The 27,537-nt window shown below is 39.1% G+C and overlaps 1 protein-coding gene across 1 annotated transcript in view; it reads left to right on the top strand.

The window, feature by feature from the left end:
- LOC122790677 overlaps positions 1 to 27,537 on the top strand; it is a 560,216-nt gene that overhangs the window by 458,042 nt on the left and 74,637 nt on the right. The window contains exon 15 of the mRNA XM_044058200.1: positions 6,801 to 7,049. Coding sequence (XP_043914135.1) covers positions 6,801 to 7,049 — 249 coding nt within the window. The remainder of the gene's footprint in view (positions 1 to 6,800; positions 7,050 to 27,537) is intronic.

The following is a 27,537-nucleotide window of genomic DNA, read 5'->3' as shown; positions in this document are numbered from 1 at the left end:
ACCTAAATACGAGATTCTAGAGTGACAGATATGAGTCCAAGACACAACCCCTTCTGTAGAACAGGCTTCCAGTCTGTATGAAGCAGGGGTCTTCCCTAACTCAATTCAAGTGCAACTTGGACCAGTGGATGGGGAAGTTAGAATTGCACCCCTGGTCTGACACCTATGTCTCTTATGGACAGAGGCAGCCTGTAAATGTCTGATCACCCATGTCTGAGCCTATATCTAACCATTAAACATATGGCTGTTGGCCTAGTAATTACTTATGAGCCTTTAGATTTGTCTACTGGCACAGTTGTTAAAATTTTAGTTAGCTTTTTTAATGCATATTTTAAACTATTTGCGACCCTACTATTTTGTCTGCACCTTTTGTTCAGTTTTGAAATGTAAGGGACTACTTCAAATGATGCTGCAAGCTTTGCTAAACTTTTTCATTTAATTTTCTAGTAGACATGGACTTCATCAGTTTCCAAGTCCATGTATGCCTTCAGGGAGCCATGGTTAAATGAGATAACATAATTCTGCTCAACATTACATTATCACTGCATTTTACCTGAAAGTTTGTCAAAGTAAGACAGAAAAAATATTTTATTTTTACAAATATGAATATCTAAACTTAACCCAAATATTAGGGTGCTATGATTGTTACATGTGTTAAGCATACAGATCAGTATAAATGAGTGGGTTTATTTTTTTTTCTAAAAGTCAACTTTTCCTCAATTCATAACACAAGTAATATGAATAATTTTAAAATAAATGCTTGCAAGGCACAGAAAGTTAGTCAATGTAAAATTGTCTACAGGTGAGTGGTATTTTATACATATACCTTTTAGGCTTCTCTGTAAATTTGCCAAAAATAAGCTAAGCCAAAGTGTCCCATATTCTTAGCAAACTTGAATACATTTTACAAATTAGATGCCATGCTGGTACCATCATAAAGGTTGACCAGAATGTATCACACTGCAAAAATTAGAGATGTTTTTGGACTTTTTAATTTGGAATGAATAAAAAAGTAATTTTATATATATATATATATATATATATATATATATATATATATATATATATATTGAGGTTGATTTCCATAAGTACACTGCATTGTAAAAAAAAATGAACAAACAGAAAACCTGGAGCTCATGATACTGTTTTTGCTTGTATTTTTAGAGACTTGTACTCTTATAGAGCTGTAGCTCATTTAGCACCCTGTGCCATTCCCTGAGCTGGTATCCCTTCAACTTCACAAAGCTGAGAATATGGAAAGTGTCATTATTATGATAATTTATGTGTAACAGCTTTTTTTTTAAATGTCTAGTGTCAGCTTTTGTGTTACATATATACACTGTTTGGCAGGTTGCTCTGTCCTCTCCATTTGAACCTATGTTGCATCTTATAAGACTTAGTTTTTTTTTTTTTAGTTTGAGGGTTTTAATTAAAACAAACACACCCTCAGAACTTATTAACTTAATACACACACACAAAACTATATACACCAGCAAATAATGTTTAACACTCCTAATAGAAGCAATTGTCCCAGACTGACAGCCACACTCACAGGCTTGAATTAACCTAGAATGAAGGTTTTTCATGTTAAAATGCATGGTGCAGCCTGTGCTTCTGCTTACACTAAATTCTGTCTGTTTTTGTCTTATCTTTACTCATCTCCTAGATGTAGAAAACAATGTGAATGCTTTCAGGAAAACATTATCACTTACCCACGGAAAGAAAAAATGAAGTATTCCATTCTTATTGCCCTTATCAGATTGTCTACATAGAAAGATGAGAACCAGGAATATTATTCTTTTTGCTACAAATCGCTCATATTACACTGTGAACATTTACTTCACAGAGGAAAACACTTGTTATTAGAGGACACCAAGGGCCTTAAATAGTCATTCCCCTATGCAGAAGCAAGAAAAAGAGTATCAGTTTTGCTTATGTCATGCTCTTTTTCCCAGGCTTTCTTCTGTCTTTAATTGCAGTGCCTACATTTCATAAAACTGAATGAAAGAAAGGATGGGAAAAAGAGGACACCTGTTTACTTTAATATCCCTAATACACACAAAAATAACTGAAAAAGGTTTACTTTATACTTTGCAATATATGTCATGTTTTATAAAAATATGTTAAGAACAAAATTTGTTTTACTTGCAGTTGCCTCTTTCCTTCATCTCCCCCTCTCTTTAATGTTCTTCCAAACATTAATATCATGAAGTAGGGCATATGCTTTGGAGTCCCCTACAAGTTTAACAAAGTCAAAAAAGTCCAGTATTTCCAGGCTTTTTTTGTTCTGTCACATTTCACACGTGTAATTGTTGCTTTGCAATCCCACATTTATTTATTAATTTCCAAGTTGCTGGTTTTCTTCCTGTTGATGCCCTTCTCTCAGTCCCAGTCTCTGGTTCATTTCCAATGGACTCCTTGTTCTTCTAGCGTACTCCTATGTTTTTTTCTGTCTCTCAAGCATTTTCCTTTAGAACATTGGAAAAGGTTTAACTGGCAAAGACTCTTTCTGAGCTTTATTATGAGAATAATAGGAAGCAGAGCCTCCTTCTGTTTGATAACTCACGTTTTATTGGACGAAGTTTTGTATTGCCTCATAGCATGTTCTGCATCAAAATATGACTTTGACCCCCCTCCCCAGGAAAAATATTCTGAAGACAGCTGAATACAGCAGCTTGAATATCACACCTGCCTCTTGACATACTCTGATTGCTGGAATACATTTACTCCTCTTCTGCCTCCTGTACAGTGAGCAGTAATTTTCCACAAACTCTGTTCTGTCTTCAGCTTTTAGTACTTTGCCCTACTGCCACAGTTTTGCAAGAATAATCTCTTTCTGATGGTGAGATTGGAATCTTCTGTATTAAAGGTCTTGGCTGCTTTCTCATGTTCAGGTTTGGCACATATACACAATGTTCCCTTTCATTTAACAACTCCTGCTGTGGAATACCAGTCCAGTTACTTTTTTGTGCATTCATAAAATTAATACAGTCTGTTCCTTCCAGTTTCTTTAGTACAGCAGAAAATCTCAGGTTTTCCCCTGTATGCTCTGTCCTCTAATTCTAACATTTTTGAAACATCTCTTCTTGAGCAGTCTTATATCAAACTTTTCATTTTGAACTCTGATTTTTTCAGCTCATCTGAATATCTGTTTAAAGCTTCTTCCATTTTCCAGCTTTTTTGTTATTTGAGCTGATATACCCCTTCAATGTTTAATCTATTTTAATCAACTCTAAACTTATTTTTTTCTCTAGATTACTGGTAGTCCTGTCTTATACCATAGCTGGAGCTTGAACTGCTTTTTGCTGAACACCTGTAATATTCTTCCCTTCCACTATTTGCTAATTCTTTTGATGCGTTTTCTTTCAGGTTCTCTGAATTTCTTCTTTGCTGGCATCCAGGCAGTGCACTTACTAGCCAGTAACTGAAATTTACCGAAGAAGACAAATTCAGTAGCTCTCTTTTCTGAATTTCTGTTTTCACACTAGGAGAGCTGAAGTTAAGTTGTTACTCAGTGTGCAGCCATCTTAGAAGATTATGCCCTTTTTGGTTCTGATGGAGTTCTCCGACATCCATACGAATCTGGTTTATCTCTCTGCTTTTTCCCAATCTCAGTGGAATTGTTTTTATCCCTGTTTGTGTCACAACTTTCTAGGTCACTTCTTTAGCAATTTCAGTGTGAAAGTCTTTATTGTTATTTAGAACTACACGTATATCGCCTAAACGGAAAGTTCATGCATCCGCTCAATTCTTGAGATTACAAAGAAAAGTGAAATAACATATACAAATAGAGGAATAAACATAACTAACAAATACAATATTACTCGCAATACACACCAGAAACAGCAGAGACATTTACCAACACTCATATACGAAAAGAATACCCTCCCCTGATTTAAATTAACTACCCTATTTAAATTGATACAAAACACACTACAGATTGAAATGCCTAAGCTATTTGTCTAATATTGCACTTGAGTGAGTTAAATAATACTGACTATGGATATAATAAATAAATGTTGCACTTACTTGGAATATATGTAAGCATATATTACACAAATAAATAAAATATGACTTGTGTGTCCAGACTCCCGGGACTAGTGCCTGAGTTCAGAAGTCTGATCACTGTAGGGTAGAAATTGTTACTGAATCTTGTAGTCCTGCTGCAGATGCTGGGATATCTCTTGGCAGATGCTTAAACAGTCCATGCGTAGGATGCATGTTGTCCTATATTATTTTGGTGGCCTTTTGGATGCTTCTTTCAGAATAAAGATGTTGTATCGCTGGAAGACTGAAACCTGCTACCTTCTCTGCAACCCTCACCACTCTGTAGCACGTTCCTTTCTGTAACTGTACAGCTTCCAAACCACACTGTGAAGTTACAGGTGAGGATGCTCTCTATTGCATCTTTATAGAAGGTGGAGAGAATATGAGGAGGAAGCTTAGCTTTTTTCAACCTTCTTAAAAAGTGCAGGCATTGGTGCGCTTTCTTGACCAGTTGGCTGGTGTTTCCTGACCGCAAGAGATCCTCTGATATTTGTACACCCAGGAATTTTGTACTCTTAACTCTCTCCACACTCTCACTATTGATCCTGAGCACTAGGTGGTTTGTTAACCTTTTCCTGAAGTCGATGATGATCTCCGATGATGATCTCTTTGGTCTTGCTTACACTCAGGTCAAGGTTGTTTCCCTTGCGCCAACTGATCAGAGATGCCACCTTTCTGTACGCCCTTCCATCCTCCTTTGGGATGAGCCCCATGACTGTGATGTCATCAACGATGATATGGCCGGACTTGTGCTTAGCATAGCAGTCGTGGGTCAGGATGGTGAATAACAGTGGGTTGAGAACACATCCCTGTGGAGCTCTGTGTTAATTGTGATGCACTTTGATGTGTTCTTACCTGAAGACACCCTCTGTGGTCTCTCACTCAAGAAGTCCTGGATCCAGTTACAGAGATGTTTAATGATTCCTAAATGTGCCAGTTTTTCTATCAGCTGCATTGGTACCATCGTATTAAATGCAGAGCTGAAGTATATGAACAGCATCCTCACATAGTTGTCTTTGCCTTCTAAATGCTTAGTAGTGCTACTGATATGGCATCAGCTGTGGATCTGTTGGCTGTGTAAGCAAACTGCAGAGGGTCAAAATCAGGAGGTAGGCATGATGAAAGATGCTTTTTGATCAGCCACTCAAAACATTTCATAACAGTGGGTGTCAGAGCGAGTGGTCTGTAGTCGTTAGGGTTGGAGGGAGTGGTTTTCTTAGGTAGGGGGATTATGTTAGTTTCCTTGTAGCATGAGGGTACTTTTGCCATGGCAAAAGAGGTGTTAAATATTTCCTTCAGCACTGTGCATAGTTGATCAGCACAGCCTTTTAACACCTTGCCTGGTATGTTGTCTGGGCCAGAAACCTTCCTAGAGTTCATTGTCCTTAGCTGTCTTCTTACCTCCTCTGTGGTGAGGCTGAGTACTGCACCCTTCTCATCAGTGGGTAGCTTTAGTGCCAACCTGTTATTTCTTTCCTCAAATCTACCAAAGAAGATGTTCAAACTATCCAGGAATTCGATGCTGTCCTCACACTGTGCTGACCTGATTTTGTAGTCCGTGATCTCCTGTATGCTTGTTTTCCTTGCATGCTTCATGTCTTCAAAGTGGCTCTGTACATTTCTGCCATACTCCCTCTTAGCCTCCTTTATACCCTTCCTCAGATTACCTCTTGCTAAATATGGGATGTATTTCATATAACATATTTCAGCCAAATATGTTGCCAGTTTTGCCTTTGCTCTTTATTTACTGTAAGAGTCAAGCCCACCTTTTCATGTTCTTGTTGTATCCAACCTCTTCTCTTGTGGTGTGCCCTAATTTTAATCACAACTTCTTCCTGTTGTAAGGCTTTTGCCTGAGTGTATCTACCTTACATCTAGGTGTTTTACTGCTTCTCCTACTGCTGTGATATGTAATCTCGGAGAATCCATGTAATCTTATGTGATACTGATGGCATGCTAACTATTAGTAAAGATGTTTGCCCACTATGGCTTCTCAAAGAGGTTTGTTAATGGCTTCCATTTCTACTTCCTGTGCAGAAATGTATTTCTTCAGTGCTGTTGCCATTCAGAAGTCTCCAGAATCATCCATCTCAACTCATCCCATGTGACACTGTCCCATCTGCCATTTATACCCGATCAACATCCTCCAACACATGTCATCCTGCATGAAGCTATCCTACTGCACAACATGCTTCTGCTTATCAGGATTTAGGTGCTATGTTTTACATATCCTGTATCAATTTTTCTGTTTCTGCTTAACATGCATGCTCTTCAACCTGTCACAGGGCACTTACAGCTAGATTTTAAACCTGTATCCAATATGAGTCATACACACTTGTCTTCAGGTTTCAGATATGCTGACCGTTTATTCATTTTGCTGTTGAAAATCAACATATCTTCCATTAAGCCCTTTTGCTATCACTAAGCAACCTTATTGTTCTCATATTTAAAATAGTAATACCCATTTGTTAACCAGGTAGGCCAGTAGGACCATTGGATACAAAGTTCCTTTTCAGGGGTGACCTGGGAGCAATGTCTGATAAGTGAGACTCAGTTCACATTTATCAGAGTTACTGTAGATGACATCTGCACTTTGTTAGAGTCTTGCTAACATAATACATTTTAAATCGAAAACATTGGGTATTTGTTAGGCTTTTGATAAATTTGATGTGTGGAAGAATTTGGCTATAGATTTGTTTTCCTATTATTTTGATGAATAACATTTAGTGTTATGGTCTTGTGTTTATATGCAGGATACAAAATCCCTCCAGAGAAATTGTTGCTTCTGCTTAAAGAGCATCATTATGAGCTGTCAAAAGCTGATGTAAAAGGAAACAATGTAACAGAGCAGGGGAATCCTGAAGATAAGCAAGGAAACAATGTAACAGAGCAGGGGAATCCTGAAGATAAGCAAGGAAACAATGTAACAGAGCAGGGGAATCCTGAAGATAAACAAGGAAACAACATAAAAGAGCAGGAGAATCCTGAAGATAAGCAAACAAGTAAGCAAACAGCTTATTAATGATGCATTTTTTTATTGATTCCTTTCCTACTGATAGTGATAGGAAAATGGGTAAAAATGCAGAATGGAAGATTGAAGGTAAGGCTGTATGAAAAGGTAAATGCATATCCAAAAAGCTTAATTGTTATTGTAAACAAGTCAATCAAAAAAGCAGTGACACAAAACTGAAAGTCAGTGGATGATGGAAGACATCGAGACATTATGGGCAAGACAGCTGTGCTTTTTGAGCATTAGGTCATAAAAGAATGAAGACTTTGGACTCTTCAAGCAGTGACATTAATGGAATTTGGCACCGTAAGTCCTACTACTTCACCTTTCCAGTTAAGAATGTTTCAGGTTATGAGGGAAATAATGCCAGGCTGGGGATAACGGAATGTTATACTTGGCACATGTGGCAGTTCAGATGTGGGGGATGTGTCAGAGTTAGAATGCATGCCAGCTACGGATTGACTAAAGAAAATGTGTAAATCCATTAAAGAGATTTGATTTGACTGTTCTCCATTTGAAAGGTGGAGAAGAATATTAATTACATAAATAAATACTTAAAATGCTAATTACATGAATGAATCACTCAACTGGAGATTCACCGACCTTTTTCCCTGCAATGTCTAATGACTAATAATGAGGTCTTCTGATTAATTTAGTAAAAAGCAGTGAAAAAGCACATCCCCTGTCTTTAATACTGATGTGTATGAAGGGTCACTTAGATGTGTACTTACTCAAGAAGATATTAACTAACTAAAGGATAGCGATGAAATGACAGCATGTATACGACCTCCAATGTATATAATGAACAAACTACCACTCACAAATAACAGTATAATAAATAATAAAATTTTTTTTTTTATTTTTAAGTAGTAGCTCCTGACAGATCTCCTGATGCCCCTCCCATATATAATGTAACTAGTACAGAGAATAGATAATAAAATAAAAATAAAATCTAATTAATTCATATTAGTAAAACAATCAAATCATTTGAAAAAATGCTGAAAAATGAAAACAATTTAAAATAATCACTTACTCACTCATAGTTTTAGCAAAGCAAGCATTTGTGAGAACTTAGCTTTCCAAACAAAAACTTTTGTACTTGTGTAAAACTATAAATTGTAAAAAATTAATAAATAAATAAATTGTAATTCTTTCAGATTAAACATATATAAATAATATATATTTTAAATATACCTATTAAAACCTTAAAACACATTAATGTGTAAATAAAAATAAAAATAAAAATAAAGATATATACAGTAAAATTTTATGAAATTTTCAGGTTAAAGTCCCTGGATAAAAAATAAATATGTATACAAAAAGTGATTGATTCAATATAATTTAATTTTTTTTTATATTATATTATATATAATATAAGAAATATATATACATCATTAAAATTAACATACATTTCATGAAAACTTAACTAAACATAGGTTACACTTAATTAAAATATATATATAAAAAAACAGTTAAAATTGCTTCAAGATATAAATATGTACATATACAATGTATATAAGATCTTTCTGATCCTGGTATGTCAGGCACACAGAGCAGTTCTTGTGTGTCTGATAGCAAGTGAGTGGCACAGTGGTGCAGCAGTTAAAGTTATTGCCTCACAACAAGAGGTTCTCCGGTTCGTTTCTCAGCTGGGATGCCTTCTGTTCGGAGTCTGCATGTCCTCCCTGTGTTCGTGTGGGTTTCCTCCGGGTAGTCTGGTTTCCTCCCACATTCAAAGACATGCACCTGGAGCATTTCTCCCCAGGCCTCCACTGAAATAGACTCTGTCCTAGTCGGACTTTTCCATTCAACAAATGTTAAATAAAGTAGTTTTGTCACAACTGTCCATAGATCACTACTTTCAAGTCTAATGCTGGATGTTGAGGCTTCATGTTCATTGTGGAAGTATACAGTTTTGTTAACCATACAACTAGTCTCCTTACAGCTGTAAGCCACCACATCCTAACTTGCTTCACTGAATCACTTGGTTATATTTGTAAAGGCCTTACTTGGTATAACACCCAACCTTGTCACGCAGAATTAATTGTTTACATCCCTGTCATTTCTTCTTAAATCTTACTAAGTGTATAGTATGTTGCCATACTGAGTGACTCGATATAGCAAATTGCTTGCTCACACCGGTGAACAGATAAGCAGGCCTAGGTTAATTTACTACATGTTGAATCACTTTTTACAGATGTAAATCCTCCCCATCTTTTTGTTACCTTTCTTTAGATTTAATCATTAGGTTAGACAGTTGCAAGCCTAAGCCTAGCCCACCCTCCCACATTTTTATGTGCTTTTGCTTCCACACATTTTGACCGTCAGGCTTACCCTTGTGAGACTTTAGGACTTCAATTTTATCATGATGGTCATCATAGTGTGGAAAGAAGAGAGGTCCAGGAAGCCCTAGAGCTGATTTTATTCTTGCAAACATCCCAGCTGTGAAGGTTTTCTTTTGTATCCTAATGCTACCCACACTGGCTGGTAAAGAACATCTGTACCGCCACAGGATATCCTAAGCACTCAAACTGCATGTTTGTGATTCTGTCATAAGCTATGGAGGATTACCGTTACTAGTGTGGCATTGCCAAGCCCACATTCCTGGTCTTTGCCATTTTGGTGCAGCACAAGCCTCTGTTTTACATAGTGATCAGCTGAATGGAAGCTATGTCTTCTTTCCCTAGAAGAGTAAGCCAACTTTGGCCACTAACTCCAACCCATCCCTGCTCTGCTTTTCCAGTGACTGACCTGCTATTTGAACTAGGGTCATCTGGGTCATAGTCAAGACTTTAAATCCTATATACATGCTACAGAGCCATGCTAATCAGCCATCCCTACTTTGCTATAGCAAATTGCTTGTCTGTAAAGGTGAAGTTCTAACCATTCACACTTTGCTTTGCTAATCTGTATGTTTACACAGGTTGAATGCAATTCAGAAAAGCTGCTCTTATGAGGCTGCAAAATAAGATAGGGGTATTACATGCTTTAACAACCATGTACACATACAAACCCCTGTCAAAATGCCTGAAGAATAGCATGGAGGTCTGTGATAAATGGCAGTTTTCGTACACCTATGATTGTGGTATTGCAGTGGACACCACTCACCAGGCATGTCTTATCCTTATATAGTAGATCACATGGATCATGAAATACTTACTAACATGGGGGCCACCTTTTGTCATTTCATACATTGTTTCTGTTGCAAATATCTTTCCTTTAAGCCACATGTTGTGGCAAATTTCTGAATTATGCAGAGCCTTTGTAATAAATTGATTAGTATTGTTTATGTTCCAGAAAGCAAGAAATATTCCTACCCAAGAAGCTCCATATAGCAAGGTTGGCAGATGTGAAGTCTATACTAAAGAACATCACTCTAAACACCTTTGTTGGCTCTTGTCTATTCAGAGGTGGACAGAGCACTTCAGAAGTGGTCACACACCCACATAAATTACAAAAAAAAAAAAACTTTAATAATTTTACTCATCCAGGAATCTCAGAACATCAGCCAAAATGAAATAATTCAGTTTTATACTATTTTTTCAGGTGACAAAGTCTTTTTGGAAATTCCATGATTTTTGTTCACAATAAGAAGTCTTGAGCAGAAAAAAAAACACCTGAAAGTAACCAGAGAACCAGCTTATTAGGGGATTTAATCTCACAAAACTGGAGGTTTTCATCAATATGAAAATGCAATGCACTAATGAGTTTAAATCAGTTAATTAGCAGGGACTGTGCCTGCCCCCATCTTAAGCCTATCAGTTTTCATCTTTAAAAAATAAAACTAGGAAACTAGGAAGACATAATTGTTCAAACCAGAAACCACATCAACATTTAATCTAATTTGCTACAATAATTACTTGTACACTGCATTTTGCCGGTTTCCCCTCTGACATCCTTACTCCTTTTTCCAGAAGAAAAATGATTGGATAAATGTGAATAAATGTTTATAAAGTGCATTACTACCATCCCCTTCCCTAACAGTGATCATATGCTCATAAATCTGATGTTGCTGTTTTCTCTCAGTTTTCCCTACAAAAACTATATCACACTTGGAGCATAAAGCCACATAGTCCACCCTTTTAGTGGTACAATTATAGCAACCTAAACACTGTATCACCCTGAGAAAGTAAAGTTATTGATTGTGTGTTTGAGTGATTTAATTGTGATATTGATAAATGGCAACGTCAGTTTTTGGCAGTTAAAAATCATGGAAAACCTACACTTTTTGGGATCCCTAGAGTATAGAAGGACACTACTGAGCCACTTCTGAGAACCATTATTTCTGCAGGAGAGATAAAACGGAACCTTTAGCAATTTATATCGGTCAGAAACCGAAAGTACAGAATAACAAGTTTTGTAGAGCACTAAAGGACACCTTGACATTTTCAGACAGGATTAGAAGAGTCCAGTTTGGGGTCAGTGATTTACTTATTACAGCTGATACTAAGGATCTTTTACTGTATGTCCTGAGAAGATAGACTTTCAATGGTTCAGGGATTTATTAGTGGACGTTTCTGATTTTGGTGACACAGATATTCTCATTTGCATTTTTGTGCATATATTTTTTTACCTTTGAGGAAGAATATTTAAACGTTTTACGGTTGGCCAAGGAGACACCAAGTACAGCTATTTCTGCCAATATGGTTTTATGTTATTGGGAACAAATTTTTGTCAACAAAAGGGATTTAAAGTCTGTTTTGAAGCTGTACGTTATCATTAGCTGTTATTGTAGGGATTTCCACCTTCAGCACTGGTTGTGGTCAGCTTTACAGTTTGCTCAAACGGGCTTCCTTAGTGGGTACGTTTCTTTGTAGAATAAGAGATCACAGAGAGGAAAAGTCTCCTTTTGAGTGGTTTGTTGCAGGCATTCATGCCCACTTATTGTTCTCCAGTCAGTTAAGGAGCACGTCTCTGCTTCATTTAACACCCTGCTCGTGCTGTCATTCATTTTATAAACTGAATTACAACAGCTATTGAATACCTTAAAGGGCTAAACTCAAGTATATTTAATTATTGCACAACTTCATTCATGTTTTTTAAATGGCATTACTTGAGTACTTCATCAGGATGTCTATAATGTCACTCTTCTCCTGTCACCTTCTTACATTTACTCATGCAATGCTGACTGTACTGCAAAGAGGACTGTCAGTCATTATGACTAACCATTATGGGACCAGTCAGTCTGTTTCAACCCATCAAGTCAGCCATAGTCATTCCTTCCTGTCTACAGTTATACTATTTCCCTTTTTTGTCAAGCTACCTGGAATGTCCACACACTGTAAGCCAGTGTCACCTGTGCAGTGGATTGTACTCAAACACTTCACACAGGCGCTTTAGCAAGGGAGAAGCAAGCAAAAATAGAAAACGTTAAGGTGCATTTCCCACTTATCCTGCAAGTTGTGCTACCTTGTCTTACACTTCTGCTTTTTCTTTGTCGTAATTATGTTAAGGCAAGGCATATCTCCATGGCTGCTATTTGCTTGACTCTTCTTTTTAAAGCACTTCTGTCTCAATAGGTATATTCCTTTTAGTGAGATCCTACCTTACTAAAGTGGTGGAACAGCATACACTGCTTTACTGTCATATAGTTATTAGCATTACCTCTTTTCTCCAAGATCTCTTTTTTCTGAACAACTCATGTATTTGTGTGCACCCTTTTCTGACCCCACAAGCCTTGACTGATTAAATCCCAAACTAGTGGGAGTTGTCTTGTTCTGCTTTCCTCCCACCTCCAATTCCCCAGCCACCCCCCAGACAACATATTATATTTGCTCTGATCTCCACACATTGTCACACCCTCAAGACACACCTCTTAAAAAGACATCGCTATCAAAACACATAACCCCCTTATTTCACTACCTTTATAGTCAGTACTGTAGTATTACTAGAAATCTCAACTCCCATTTACAACTTCCTGCACAAACACAACACACATCCAGTCAGTAAAATGTTCCTCTTTCCACAACTTACACTCTGTAGCTCCTTCTTTCCTAATCACCTTCCTCACCCCCAACACCAATAACAAATGTCTTCATAAAACACTTAAAGATGACCAATCATTGCATTACTATGTATTACCCCTGATTCCATAACTTCCTCAGCAACAAACCACCAGTAATCAGATCAAACCTGTTCCCCAGCTCACCAGTGTCAGGATCACTCTTCTGTATGATTACTAAGGATCAGAACGTTTTTCTAGGTCTAAAATCACCAAAGACCTCATTCAGACTATCCTTCATAATTGTATACTCCTTCATAAAAGTACTATTTAACCCAACCCAGACCAAACTACTCCCCTCCCACACTGGTATTTGCCCTCCTCAGTGCTGACGGCATCAGAAACAAGCTAGCCCACACAAGTGCTTTTATTTCCTAGCACATCCCAGACATTGTAGCAGTTACAGAATCCTGGGTCAAAAAAGACCCCCCCCCAACTTCCAACACTTTCTAACTTCCTACAAGTATGTCAGTGATGTCAGATCTGGCAAACAATCAGGGAGAGACTGTAATTTTGTACAGAAATAACCTAAATGCAAAAGTCATTGCCTAAGGAAACTCCTCCTCCTCAGACTTCAGTCCTAACTGAATTCTCTTCAAATTTCTAATTCACAAAACCACTTCACTACCAATCGCTATAACCTATCTACCCCCCATTCACAAAATAATAAATTAAAATCACTCATCGCTAATATCCTTAATAACTGTCCAAAAAATAATTATACAATCATTCTAGGTGACTCAGTCTTAATTATCTTGACCATCTTTCATCTGCCATGGGCACTTTGCTAATAGACCTAGGTCTTCTTCATCTCATAAAAGATCTCTGGTCCTCCAAACAGTCCACACTGGACCTGATTGTTACAAACATAGCAAACTCCATCACCAACATAAACATTCTACCACCATCACTAAGCGACCATTGACCAATCACCTTTACTCTTGTCAACCACCCTGTAAAATAACCACCACTATTAAGTCTTCAGAAACCAGCATAGCACAAATATACACAAACTCAGAACCCTTCTCACAGCCTACAAATGGAACCACATACTCTCCTTACATGACCCTAATACAGCAGCTGTAAAGCCTAACCAACGTTCTACTCATGCTGCAAGACAAATTTTCCCACTTATCCACAGGCTTTATAAACCCACCAAAACTCTATGGTTATCCACTGAACTCAAACATCTTTTAACTCTAAAAGACAAAATGTATCAAAAGTGGAAAACCCATACACAACTGACAACTGCACCTCCTTTATAGTCTTGTGAAACCTAGCCAAGAAGTCCAACAGAAGATACAAAAGAAATCTTCAAACAAAGAAACAAGTTACACTCTTACATTCCCCAAAACACTTTTGGAAAAAGCTAAACCTACTTAAAAGAAGAAAAACTCTTCATGTTGCCCAGTCTAAAAACCCCATTCACTGTAGTACTAAAACATTCTGTAGAATATTTCCTTAAGTAAATTATCAATCACCCATCAATAAACTCCACATTTCCCATGTGAAGCATTGCCCACCCTGCATCCAATGCATACGTCCCAAACAAGTCTTATTCTGCTTGAAATTATTCCATTGACACCCCTCCTGGATCTGATGACATAAACCCCTGGTTCATATATCACTGCAGAGAACATCTATGTCCTTCTGTCACCCACATATATAACCTATGTCTCACACGAAATATAATGCCACAGATTTGTAAACCTGCTCTAATTGAACCCCCTCCCAAAGCAAACCAACCCAAAATATACCTCTCACTTGCATCCAATATCCGTCCTCACAATTCTGGGGAAATTTCTGAACGATAGTCTATACCCAGCTCTCCCTCTCTACCCAGCAGTACCACCTGCTTTACACCCAACTGTCCCTCTATACCCAGCAGTACCACCTGCCCTGCACCCAACTCTGCCTCTGTATCCAGCAGTACCATCTGCTCTACACCCAACTCTGCCTCTATATCCAGCAGTACCACCTGCTCAACACCCAACTCTCACTATGTATCCAGAAGTACCACCTGCCCTACAACCAACTGTCCCTCTATACCCCAGCAGTACCACCTGATCTACACCCAATTCTCCCTCTATATCCAGCAGTGCCACCTGCTCTACACCCAACTCTCCCTCTGTATCCAGCAGTACCACCTGCTGTCCTTCAAACAACAAGGATTCTGGCCTGAAGAAAGTACTGTGACAGCACTTTGGTCCCTAACTGATAATGTCCTGCTAAACTCTTAATAGTGCCCTATTTATAGACCTGACAAAAGTGTTTGACCTCTCTGACCACTGTCTGGCCCAAAACAAACTAATTGAAATTGGTATGAATCCAGATGTGACTTCATGATTTCAAATCTTCCACACTGAGACACTTCAGAGTTAAAATAAGATCCTCACAATCAGGATATGCACCTATTACCAAAGGTGTATCACAAGGATCCATTATTCTTCCCCTCTTCTTCTCTGTATTCATTAGCAAACATCCTTGTGACCTCTTCCATCTCCCACTCATCCTCTATGATGATGACATAGCATTTACCGATCATGTCACTCCCACACCAATATTCAATACCAACCCCAGTCAGACTTACATGAGCTCCACCAGTGGCTCATAAACGATAAAGTACTTCTCAACCCAGACCAGACCAACACTACGCTTTTTAGAACTCCGCAGAAAATTCACCAAGCACCTAACTCTTTAACTAACTTTGACCCATACAACCATTCCATAAAGACACCCTCCACCTTTAAGTACCCTGGACTGTGGTATGATCAGTCACTTAACTCCCATTTCCATATAGACTAAGAGAAAGCCAAAATAAATCCACTCCTCTTCTGGACCAAAAAGATTTCCCCTTTTCTATCTCAACCTGCCAGAGCCACCATTGGCAAAAGAGTTCTTTCTCAACTTAAATATGATTTCCCAATGTTGCTTCTGCCTCCAAAAAAAACATTGTCACACTCCAGACTATCTCTAACAGCATCTGCCAATGCATTGCAAACTCACCTGTCTGCGAGCATCACTGTATTACCCTAAAAAAAGCCAAATGGCTAGCCGCAAAACAAAGATTGAACCTACTACACAAATTTACTCCCCTTGCAGATGGACTTCAGCAGTCCTCATACACCCTGAGACTCTACTCACAAGCCACACCAACTCTCATTAACCCTAGAACCAAACGCCACAGCACTGCACGTGCTCTGTCACACCATCCCTTATTACCCCTGGAACCAAACTCCACAGCATGGCACTTGCTCTGTCACACCATCCCTTATTACCCCTAGAACCAAACCCACTGCACTGTACTTGCTCTGTCACACCATCCCTAATTACCCCTAGAACCAAACTCCACAGCACTGCACGTGCTCTGTCACACCATCCCTTATTACCCCTAGAACCAAACTCCACAGCACTGCACGTGCTCTGTCACACCATCCCTTATTACCCCTAGAACCAAACTCCACAGCACTGCATGTGCTCTGTCACACCAACTCTCATTACCCCTAGAACCAAACCCCACAGCACTGCATGTGCTCTGTCACACCATCCCTTATTACCCCTAGAACTAAACTCCACAGCACTGCACGTGCTCTGTCACACCATCCCTTATTACCCCTAGAACCAAACTCCACAGCACTGCACGTGCTCTGTCACACCAACTCTCATTACCCCTAGAACCAAACCCCACAGCACTGCATGTGCTCTGTCACACCATCCCTTATTACCCCTAGAACCAAACTCCACAGCACTGCACGTGCTCTGTCACACCATCCCTTATTACCCCTAGAACCAAACCCCACAGCACTGCACATGCTCTGTCACACCATCCCTTATTACCCCTAGAACCAAACTCCACAGCACTGCACGTGCTCTGTCACACCAACTCTCATTACCCCTAGAACCAAACCCCACAGCACTGCACGTGCTCTGTCACACCATCCCTTATTACCCCTGGAACCAAACCCACAGCACTGCACGTGCTCTGTCGCACCATCCCTTATTACCCCTAGAACCAAACTCCACAGCACTGCACGTGCTCTGTCACACCATCCCTTATTACCCCTAGAACCAAACTCCACAGCACTGCACGTGCTCTGTCACACCATCCCTTATTACCCCTAGAACCAAACTCCACAGCACTGCATGTGCTCTGTCACACCAACTCTCATTACCCCTAGAACCAAACCCCACAGCACTGCATGTGCTCTGTCACACCATCCCTTATTACCCCTAGAACCAAACTCCACAGCACTGCACGTGCTCTGTCACACCATCCCTTATTACCCCTAGAACCAAACTCCACAGCACTGCACGTGCTCTGTCACACCAACTCTCATTACCCCTAGAACCAAACCCCACAGCACTGCATGTGCTCTCACACCATCCCTTATTACCCCTAGAACCAAACTCCACAGCACTGCACGTGCTCTGTCACACCATCCCTTATTACCCCTAGAACCAAACCCCACAGCACTGCACATGCTCTGTCACACCATCCCTTATTACCCCTAGAACCAAACTCCACAGCACTGCACGTGCTCTGTCACACCAACTCTCATTACCCCTAGAACCAAACCCCACAGCACTGCACGTGCTCTGTCACACCATCCCTTATTACCCCTGGAACCAAACCCACAGCACTGCACGTGCTCTGTCGCACCATCCCTTATTACCCCTAGAACCAAACTTCACAGCACTGCATGTGCTCTGTCACACCATCCCTAATTACCCCTAGAACCAAACTCCACAGCACTGCACGTGCTCTGTCACACCATCCCTTATTACCCCTAGAACCAAACTCCACAGCACTGCACATGCTCTGTCACATCAACTCTCATTACCCCTAGAACCAAACCCCACAGCACTGCACGTGCTCTGTCACACCATCCCTTTTTACCCCTAGAACCAAACCCAGAGCACTACATGTGCTCTGTCACACCATCCCTTATTACCCCTAGAACCAAACCCCACAGCACTGCACGTGCTTTCTCCTCTCAGACATCTACTCTTTGGCAAGCATTCTCCATTGACATTAAGGAAATCAACACTTATTCCAAATGTAAACTGCAGCTCAGAACGTACCTCTTCATCCAAGGCAAACACTCCTGCTTCAACACAGCATGCATCACCTGACCTGTCTCCTTTCCAAGCCACTTCTCAGCTCTCAAGATTGAACCAATTTAGAAACGAGTGTATATATGGTACCTGTCACTCTACCTGATTGTACGTTGCACTCTTAGGGTACACTTAGAGGTGAGAGCTAGGTACACAGGTAATTAGTAATCTGAACTTTGACTGCCATGTGTCCACATCCACAGTAGTGAGGAAATCCTTTTATGTAGCATCCAGATTAAAGGAAATTATAGCCCAACTGTACTTGCCCCTCATTAGACCAATAATCGAGTACAATACGCCATTTGGCATGCACATGACTAGGCACTTACAGCAGCTGAAGCGACCTCAGAGGTTCCTCTCAAAGAAAATATAGGGTATAAACAACATGAACTACTTCTATGCTGATAGACTAAAAGCTCTGTTCCTTTACTCTGTATCCTACAGACTAATAAGGGGTGACCTATACCTGACCTACAAGGCACTCACAAATCCAGCCCTGATGGAGGTGCTACACATCCACAAGTCAAACAGCATGAGGTTTACCTGGTCTAGGGATCTAAACTTAGTCAGTGACTCAAAACATGCTGATGAGACAGATGTGTTTCAGAGATTGCCCCTTCTTTGGAACAGGCTTCATATTCACATTAAGCAGAGCCCTTTCCTGGCCCTCTTCAAATGCAGTTTAGATCAATGGATGTGGAATCGCAAATTCACACCTGAGGTAGTGCCTGTGACCCTTATGGACAGGAGCAGTCTCTAAGATACTTGATGCACAGGTACAAATCCATGCCATCCTCTTGCCCCTAGGGGTCATATATTGGGTAAAATTGGGTTTTGTCGGCTAGGCTTGTAAGGGCCCTAAACCCATTAGCCCTTTAATCTCCTATGAACCTGCTGTGTTGTTTTGAGAGGGGGGGGGGTGGCAAACATTTGACAGCATTAATAGAACAATGATGATCCAGAGGGAAGCAGAATGTAAGAAAATATCAGTGTTGCTGATTTTGGCTTTAAACCATTTTAAAGGTCTTTAATACTTTAAATTGTCTTGTCCAGGCATTTTATTTAATGTTAAAGGTTATCAGTGCCCTTTACAGACACACATGCCTAGATATTAAATTGTATCTATAAAACTACTCTTGAAACTGAAAGTAGTGTGGCTAAAACAAAGTCATTGCATGGAGACAAACTCCAAGTAGCTTGCTTGCTCATTAAACAAAGCTACTGTCAAATCTTAGCACACACTAACCTAGTCTATTGCCAAACCCCAGAAACCACCAAAGGAGACCTCTTTATAACCCAGTCCATAATCTAGAGTAAGTCTCCCAAGTACAGGTCTGGACAACATGGATATACAATTTCCAAATGTCTCCTTAGCCATCTTAGTAGATACAGGCTTCCTGAGACAATGTTGTCTCATATTCACAGATGACCATTTAAAGAAACAAACACATTGAGAGAGATGCACATATATGGTTTCACTGGAGGCAAAAATGTCACATACAAATGGAGTTATCAAGAACACACACACACTACATCCACCACACACACACAGAGCAACCTGAACAGAAGCATCTGCATACATCCTGTAGAACATAAAAAAGATGCTAAGCAAATAAGAGGTAAAAGAAACTATAAGAAATCCTGACAAACTGTGAATTGGAATGAAGTAACAACTAGTGAAACTGAGACAATGTTTTTGAAAGGCTTCTGAGTAAAAAAAAAAAGTGGCTAATGGTATTAACACATAGTGCCATGCTTTACCACTGAGAAAAAATTAAAAATATTTACTTCCTGAACTCAGAGCAGCCTGGTTAAAAATTGCAAACACTGTACTTTTCCTTAAACCTAAACCTGCAGGCTCACATAAGAACAACCAATAATTTGCATCCTAACACCATTTAAATTGCACTACAGTTGATTCAGAGTTTAGTAATTTAAATAAACATTCAGCCATAGCAATATAATAGAAAGGTGTTAAAAGCAAAATCATATGGAGTAAAGTGCCACCTGTAACTAAAAATCATATGGAGTAAAGTGCCACCTGTTACTAAACAAATCATATGCAGTAAAGTACCACCTGTTACTAAACAGAATCATATGCAGTAAAGTACCACCTGTTACTAAACAGAATCATATGGAGTAAAGTACCACCTGTTACTAAACAAAATCATATGGAGTAAGGTACCACCTGTTACTAAACAAAATCATATGGAGTAAAGTACCACCTGTTACTAAAAGATCATATGGACTAAAGTACTACCTGTTACTAAACAAAATCATATGCAGTAAAGTACCACATGTTACTAAATAAAATCATAATGTACACATTTGTAAAGTAGTAAAACTTAATTATGCTCTGGTCTTTGGTGCAGGCTGGAGAAGTTGTTTGACCGCAACTGAGCTACAAAATATAAGTATTTTTTGATTATTTTAACAGATTACTGTTTTTATAATTTAATATATATAAAGCACTTTGTCTATTCAGAATCTTCAGAAATCTTTTTCTGTTTAAAAACTTTCATAGCTTGTTGTCTTAGGCTATTGTATAAACTGAAACATTTACTCTGTGTAATTATCTCTTGGCTAGTGGGGCTGGTTCTTTTGTGTTCTTGTAAAAAAAAAGTTGTTGTTCTGGTCTTTGGTGCAGGCTGGAGAAGTTGTTTGACCACAACTGAGCTACAAAATATAAGTATTTTTGATTATTTTAACAGATTACTGTTTTATAATTTAATATATATAAAGCACTTTGTCTATTCAGAATCTTCAGAAATCTTTTTCTGTTTAAAACTTTCATAGCTTGTTGTCTTAGGCTATTGTATAAACTGAAACATTTACTCTGTGTAATTATCTCTTGGCTAGTGGGGGCTGGTTCTTTTGTGTTCTTGTAAAAAAAGTTGTTGTTCTGGTCTTTGGTGCAGGCTGGAGAAGTTGTTTGACCGCAACTGAGCTACAAAATATAAGTATTTTTGATTATTTTAACAGATTACTGTTTTATAATTTAATATATATAAAGCACTTTGTCTATTCAGAATCTTCAGAAATCTTTTTCTGTTTAAAACTTTCATAGCTTGTTGTCTTAGGCTATTGTATAAACTGAAACATTTACTCTGTGTAATTATCTCTTGGCTAGTGGGGGCTGGTTCTTTTGTGTTCTTGTAAAAAAAGTTGTTGTTCTGGTCTTTGGTGCAGGCTGGAGAAGTTGTTTGACCAAGAACTGAGCTACAAAATATAAGTATTTTTGATTATTTTAACAGATTACTGTTTTTATAATTTAATATATATAAAGCACTTTGTCTATTCAGAATCTTCAGAAATCTTTTTCTCCTTTAAAACTTTCATAGCTTGTTGTCTTAGGCTATTGTATAAACTGAAACATTTACTCTGTGTAATTATCTCTTGGCTAGTGGGGGCTGGTTCTTTTGTGTTCTTGTAAAAAAAAGTTGTTGTTCTGGTCTTTGGTGCAGGCTGGAGAAGTTGTTTGACCGCAACTGAGCTACAAAATATAAGTATTTTTTGATTATTTTAACAGATTACTGTTTTTATAATTTAATATATATAAAGCACTTTGTCTATTCAGAATCTTCAGAAATCTTTTTCTGTTTAAAAACTTTCATAGCTTGTTGTCTTAGGCTATTGTATAAACTGAAACATTTACTCTGTGTAATTATCTCTTGGCTAGTGGGGCTGGTTCTTTTGTGTTCTTGTAAAAAAGTTGTTGTTCTGGTCTTTGGTGCAGGCTGGAGAAGTTGTTTGACCTAACTGAGCTACAAAATATAAGTATTTTTGATTATTTTAACAGATTACTGTTTTTATAATTTAATATATATAAAGCACTTTGTCTATTCAGAATCTTCAGAAATCTTTTCTGTTTAAAAACTTTCATAGCTTGTTGTCTTAGGCTATTGTATAAACTGAAACATTTACTCTGTGTAATTATCTCTTGGCTAGTGGGGCTGGTTCTTTTGTGTTCTTGTAAAAAAAGTTGTTGTTCTGGTCTTTGGTGCAGGCTGGAGAAGTTGTTTGACCAAGAACTGAGCTACAAAATATAAGTATTTTTTGATTATTTTAACAGATTACTGTTTTATAATTTAATATATATAAAGCACTTTGTCTATTCAGAATCTTCAGAAATCTTTTTCTGTTTAAAAACTTTCATAGCTTGTTGTCTTAGGCTATTGTATAAACTGAAACATTTACTCTGTGTAATTATCTCTTGGCTAGTGGGGGCTGGTTCTTTTGTGTTCTTGTAAAAAAAGTTGTTGTTCTGGTCTTTGGTGCAGGCTGGAGAAGTTGTTTGACCGCAACTGAGCTACAAAATATAAGTATTTTTTGATTATTTTAACAGATTACTGTTTTATAATTTAATATATATAAAGCACTTTGTCTATTCAGAATCTTCAGAAATCTTTTTCTGTTTAAAACTTTCATAGCTTGTTGTCTTAGGCTATTGTATAAACTGAAACATTTACTCTGTGTAATTATCTCTTGGCTAGTGGGGCTGGTTCTTTTGTGTTCTTGTAAAAAAGTTGTTGTTCTGGTCTTTGGTGCAGGCTGGAGAAGTTGTTTGACCGCAACTGAGCTACAAAATATAAGTATTTTTTGATTATTTTAACAGATTACTGTTTTATAATTTAATATATATAAAGCACTTTGTCTATTCAGAATCTTCAGAAATCTTTTTCTGTTTAAAAACTTTCATAGCTTGTTGTCTTAGGCTATTGTATAAACTGAAACATTTACTCTGTGTAATTATCTCTTGGCTAGTGGGGCTGGTTCTTTTGTGTTCTTGTAAAAAAAAAGTTGTTGTTCTGGTCTTTGGTGCAGGCTGGAGAAGTTGTTTGACCGCAACTGAGCTACAAAATATAAGTATTTTTGATTATTTTAACAGATTACTGTTTTTATAATTTAATATATATAAAGCACTTTGTCTATTCAGAATCTTCAGAAATCTTTTTCTGTTTAAAACTTTCATAGCTTGTTGTCTTAGGCTATTGTATAAACTGAAACATTTACTCTGTGTAATTATCTCTTGGCTAGTGGGGCTGGTTCTTTTGTGTTCTTGTAAAAAAAGTTGTTGTTCTGGTCTTTGGTGCAGGCTGGAGAAGTTGTTTGACCAAACTGAGCTACAAAATATAAGTATTTTTGATTATTTTAACAGATTACTGTTTTATAATTTAATATATATAAAGCACTTTGTCTATTCAGAATCTTCAGAAATCTTTTCTGTTTAAAACTTTCATAGCTTGTTGTCTTAGGCTATTTTGTCCCACCCTCCCTCCCTGTTGGTGTCTTGCTCTTATACTTGGTGGCTTTGCAGTTGCCGCCCTACTGTGACACACCTCCCAGTCTAGTGTCATTAGCTCATTCTTCTTAATACAGAGAGAACATTTGATAAGGCCTTCTGTTCCTCCTTTTACCTTTTCAAAAAGTAAAACAAAACTTTTTTTCTTCTTAGCCTGAACCTTCTTGTGTTCTGACTGTCCTTCTCAAACATATTGGAAATATACAGTATATTTCAGAGCATTTGTTATAACTGTATTTGCTATAACTGATTTAAGTATTTTTTTCTGGCTTTTTGAATATTTACTGCTTAGCGACTGCATCTTAGCCTGTTTATACAGCTCTGCATTCTATTTAAACTGTTTTTGTGTTGATTAACTGTTTTGCACTCTTAAAAAGTTATTTGTTGCTTAATTTTACCTGTAGGCTAACACACTCAAGTGTGCTAGCCACTTAAAAGCATTTAAAAAAAAAAAAAAAAAATCTCTTGTTTTCCCACCTTACTGAACTAGAGTAGTCCAGTTTCAGAGTTGCTGATCCCTGGGCTTTGTTTTTAGTTCCTGTTACTGATCCATTGCCTTATTAGGAAGGAGGGAAGTTTCTTTGCTTACCAGTGGGAGTGGGAAGCACTGAGCGGCCTTTTTGTCCGATTTGGTGAAGTTTCAGCCAGAAACTAGTAGTCTATTGGTCGTTTTGGGCCAATTCCTAGCTCCTTTCAGCCCCTGCTATAAAACACGCTAAACACGTGTTTTCCAGCTTGTACCAACTCTGCACAGATCCTCGTGGTGGCCTGCAGAGTGATCCAAGCAGCAGAGAGCTAAAAGAGTGACTTTCTACCAGATATAAGTATTTTTGTGGCTTTCCCACTGTTATTAAGCTAGCGACTGCATTTCGCCTGTTTTACTGCTACTTTAAGTGATTTCTGCATTTTACACTGTTTATTGCACTTTAAGTTACTAATTGTTGCAAATTGTTTCTGTAGGCTACACACTAAAGTCGCTAGCCGATTTACAGCATTTATAGCATTTACTGTCTGTTTTTTCCTTATCTCTGTAGTAAAACAGAAAAATCTCTTGTTTGCCCACTTTAGTGAACTAGAGTAGTCCAGTTGCAGAGTTGCTGATCCCTGGGCTTTGTTTTTAGTTCCTGTTACTGATCCATTGCCTTATTAGGAAGGAGGGAAGTTTCTTTGCTTACCAGTGGGAGTGGGAAGCACTGAGCGCCTTTTGTCCGATTTGGTGAAGTTTCAGCCAGAAACTAGTAGTCCATTGGTCGTTTTGGGCCAATTCCTAGCTCCCTTCAGCCCCTGCTATAAAACACGCTAAACTGTACTGCTGATCTAACCAGCATATCCTATAACTGAAAAGTTCATCTCTACTTGATTCCCAAGTAGACTATTCTCTATCTGTAAAGCCTAGCACTTACTCCTACAGTACTTGCACCTTGATAAAGCACTCTTGTTATAGATAGTACCCCACCAGCCCAAAACCCACTTCCCCGAGTCCTTTGAAAGTTCTTTATCTACTACTTCTAGTATGTCGAGGGATCAGTTGCTAGTGTCCTCTCCAGCTCAACTGGTGAACCTGGGAATATTGAGGCAATGTTACAATTGCCTCATGTACACAGACAATCCTCTCCTTCTCCCACAAAACACAAATACATGCGAGAGATGCAACTATACGGCCAAACTGGAGGCTGAGCTCTCTCAACATAGGACTGGCAAGACCAGACAGGAGGAGAAGGCAACCACACACAATACATACCCAGTCACACATGGTACCATCACAACTTCAAATCATACACATACTCACACAAAGACATACTCGAGGCTCTGGTCAAAAATTTACCAAAACAGCAGAGGCCACCAAAGCAGACACCCAAACAACTACCACCTCACGACCCAACACATGCAACACATAGACCACACAGTCAGAGTGTCAAACAGTCACAGCCCTTAAGGCCAAACAAAATGCCAGACACACTTGTCATTGGTGATTCCATAGTCAGACACACTGGCGTCCCGCTCACCAGACTGAGTAAGGAGAAGGTCACAGTAAGCTGCCTGTCGGGCTAGAATCCGCCACATAACGCAAGCACTCAGGTCTCTCAACAGCAGGTACAAGCACGACTCAGTCATTGTCCACGCTGGTGTCAACGACCTGAGACGCACCTCCTTGGACTACATGAAAAGGGACGCCGAGGAGCTCTCTGATTATGTAGCCCAGGCAGGTATGACCCTGACCTTGAGCAGTATCCTACCTTCACCTAGAATGATGCCACAATACAGTGATAAGATGATCAGCTTTAATAATTGGCTTAAATTCTGGTGTCATTCAAAGGGGATCCAATGTCTGTCTGCCTGGGATGACATGCTGGACAAGCCACGCTGCTTCGCAAGGGACGGCTTGCACCTGTCACCCTGGGCTTCCGGATATTGGCAAAGGCTCTTGCCACCCCATAGTGCCTTTTTAGGCAAGGCTCAAATTCTAAACCTACCACCCTAGAACACCAAAAGGAAAAAACTAAGGGTAATGCTGCTCAATGCCAGAAGTCTCAATCTCAAGATGCACGACTCGAGGCCCTTCTCAATATGGAGAACATCGATGTCTGTGCTGTGACAGAAACCTGGTTCAAGGCTCCTGAGAGCACCCCAGCACTAACAGGTTTCACCTCATATCATACGTTCCGCCCCAAAATCCGGACAACACCAAGAAAGGAGGGGGTGTCCATATTCATAAGGACACCCACACCTCAAGGTTGGTGGCAACGCACGATGCATCGGAGACCATCCAGGTGCAATTAACCATAGGCAAGACTGCTCTGCAATTTGTAGCATGTTACAGGCCACCCTCTCAAACTCAGGAACCTCACATGGCCTTCCTGAAAACATTGGAGGGATAAATGTATCTCCAAACACCATCATACTAGGTGACTTCAACTACCCTAATATAGACTGGGAACACTACTCAAGCCCGAACACTCTAACCCAAAGATTCCTGGAGTTCATAAACTCAAATGCCATGGAACAACTAGTCACCATCCCCACAAGAGGTGAAAACATACTTGATCTCATCATCACGAACACGGGATCAAAATGTTCAACACCGGAAGTATACCCGTCACTGGTGAGATCAGATCATAAACTAATCTCGCTGGAGGTCCTCATCCCGCCCCACCTGAAACAAAAAGACCACAGTGAAAAACTTCTCAAAAGCCGATTTCACACTTCTAAAAACTAGTGTGGTCTCCTTTAAGGCCCCTGAGCCAGTGGTAAACATTACTCAAACCACTGAATCACTTACAAATGCCTTCTACCAGCACCTACAGGACTGCATGGATCAGGCAATCCCAAACAAAACTAAGACTCTCTGTACCAAAGGCAAGCGCCCAGTCTGGTGGACCCCAGCCATAAACAAGCTCTACAACAAAAGGAGGAAGCTACTACAAGATAGAGCAAAATCCTTGAAAGGTAAGACACCTTTGATCATTATAAGTAAAAACTAAGAGCTCTCATAAAATCATCCAAGGCAAATTTTGAGAGAAAAATCGCCAAGGACTCTAAAGACAATCATAAGGCCTTCTTTAGCTATGTTAGAAACCTAGGAGGAAACTCCCAGATATGCTCAGAATTAGTTCAAAATGATGTGAAAATTACTGAACCTACACACATTGCTAACATACTGGCTGACAGGTTCAGTGCAAACTTCTCCCCCGCCCCCAAAAGGAGAGATATCTATTCCAGAGGATTGTAGCCCCCAAACATCTCCAATGCCCAGGTGAGAACTGCCCTCACTAAGGCAAAAAACACAGCATCCATGGGACCGGATGGTGTCCCCGGCTGTGTGCTTCATGAACTCAACGAGGAATTAAACCCACAGTTAGGACAGCTGTTTAATCTTAGCCTCACCTCAGGATACGCACTCCAAGGAGTGGCGACGGCGACTGTGGTCCCACTTCATAAGGACGGTGCCTCCACAGACCCTGGAAATTACCGCCCCATTAGCTTGACAAGCCTTATCTGCAAAGCCATGGAGAGGATCATAATGGAACTCATAAATAAAGACATAGGGAACTTGCAGACTTT

This window comes from Protopterus annectens, chromosome 16.part0 (genome assembly GCF_019279795.1).
Source record: "Protopterus annectens isolate FY-2018-M chromosome 16.part0, PAN1.0, whole genome shotgun sequence".
Classification (NCBI taxonomy): Eukaryota; Metazoa; Chordata; order Ceratodontiformes; family Protopteridae; genus Protopterus; species Protopterus annectens.
The sequence above is the reverse complement of the archived record's forward strand: the minus strand, read 5'-3'. Positions and strand labels throughout refer to the sequence as shown.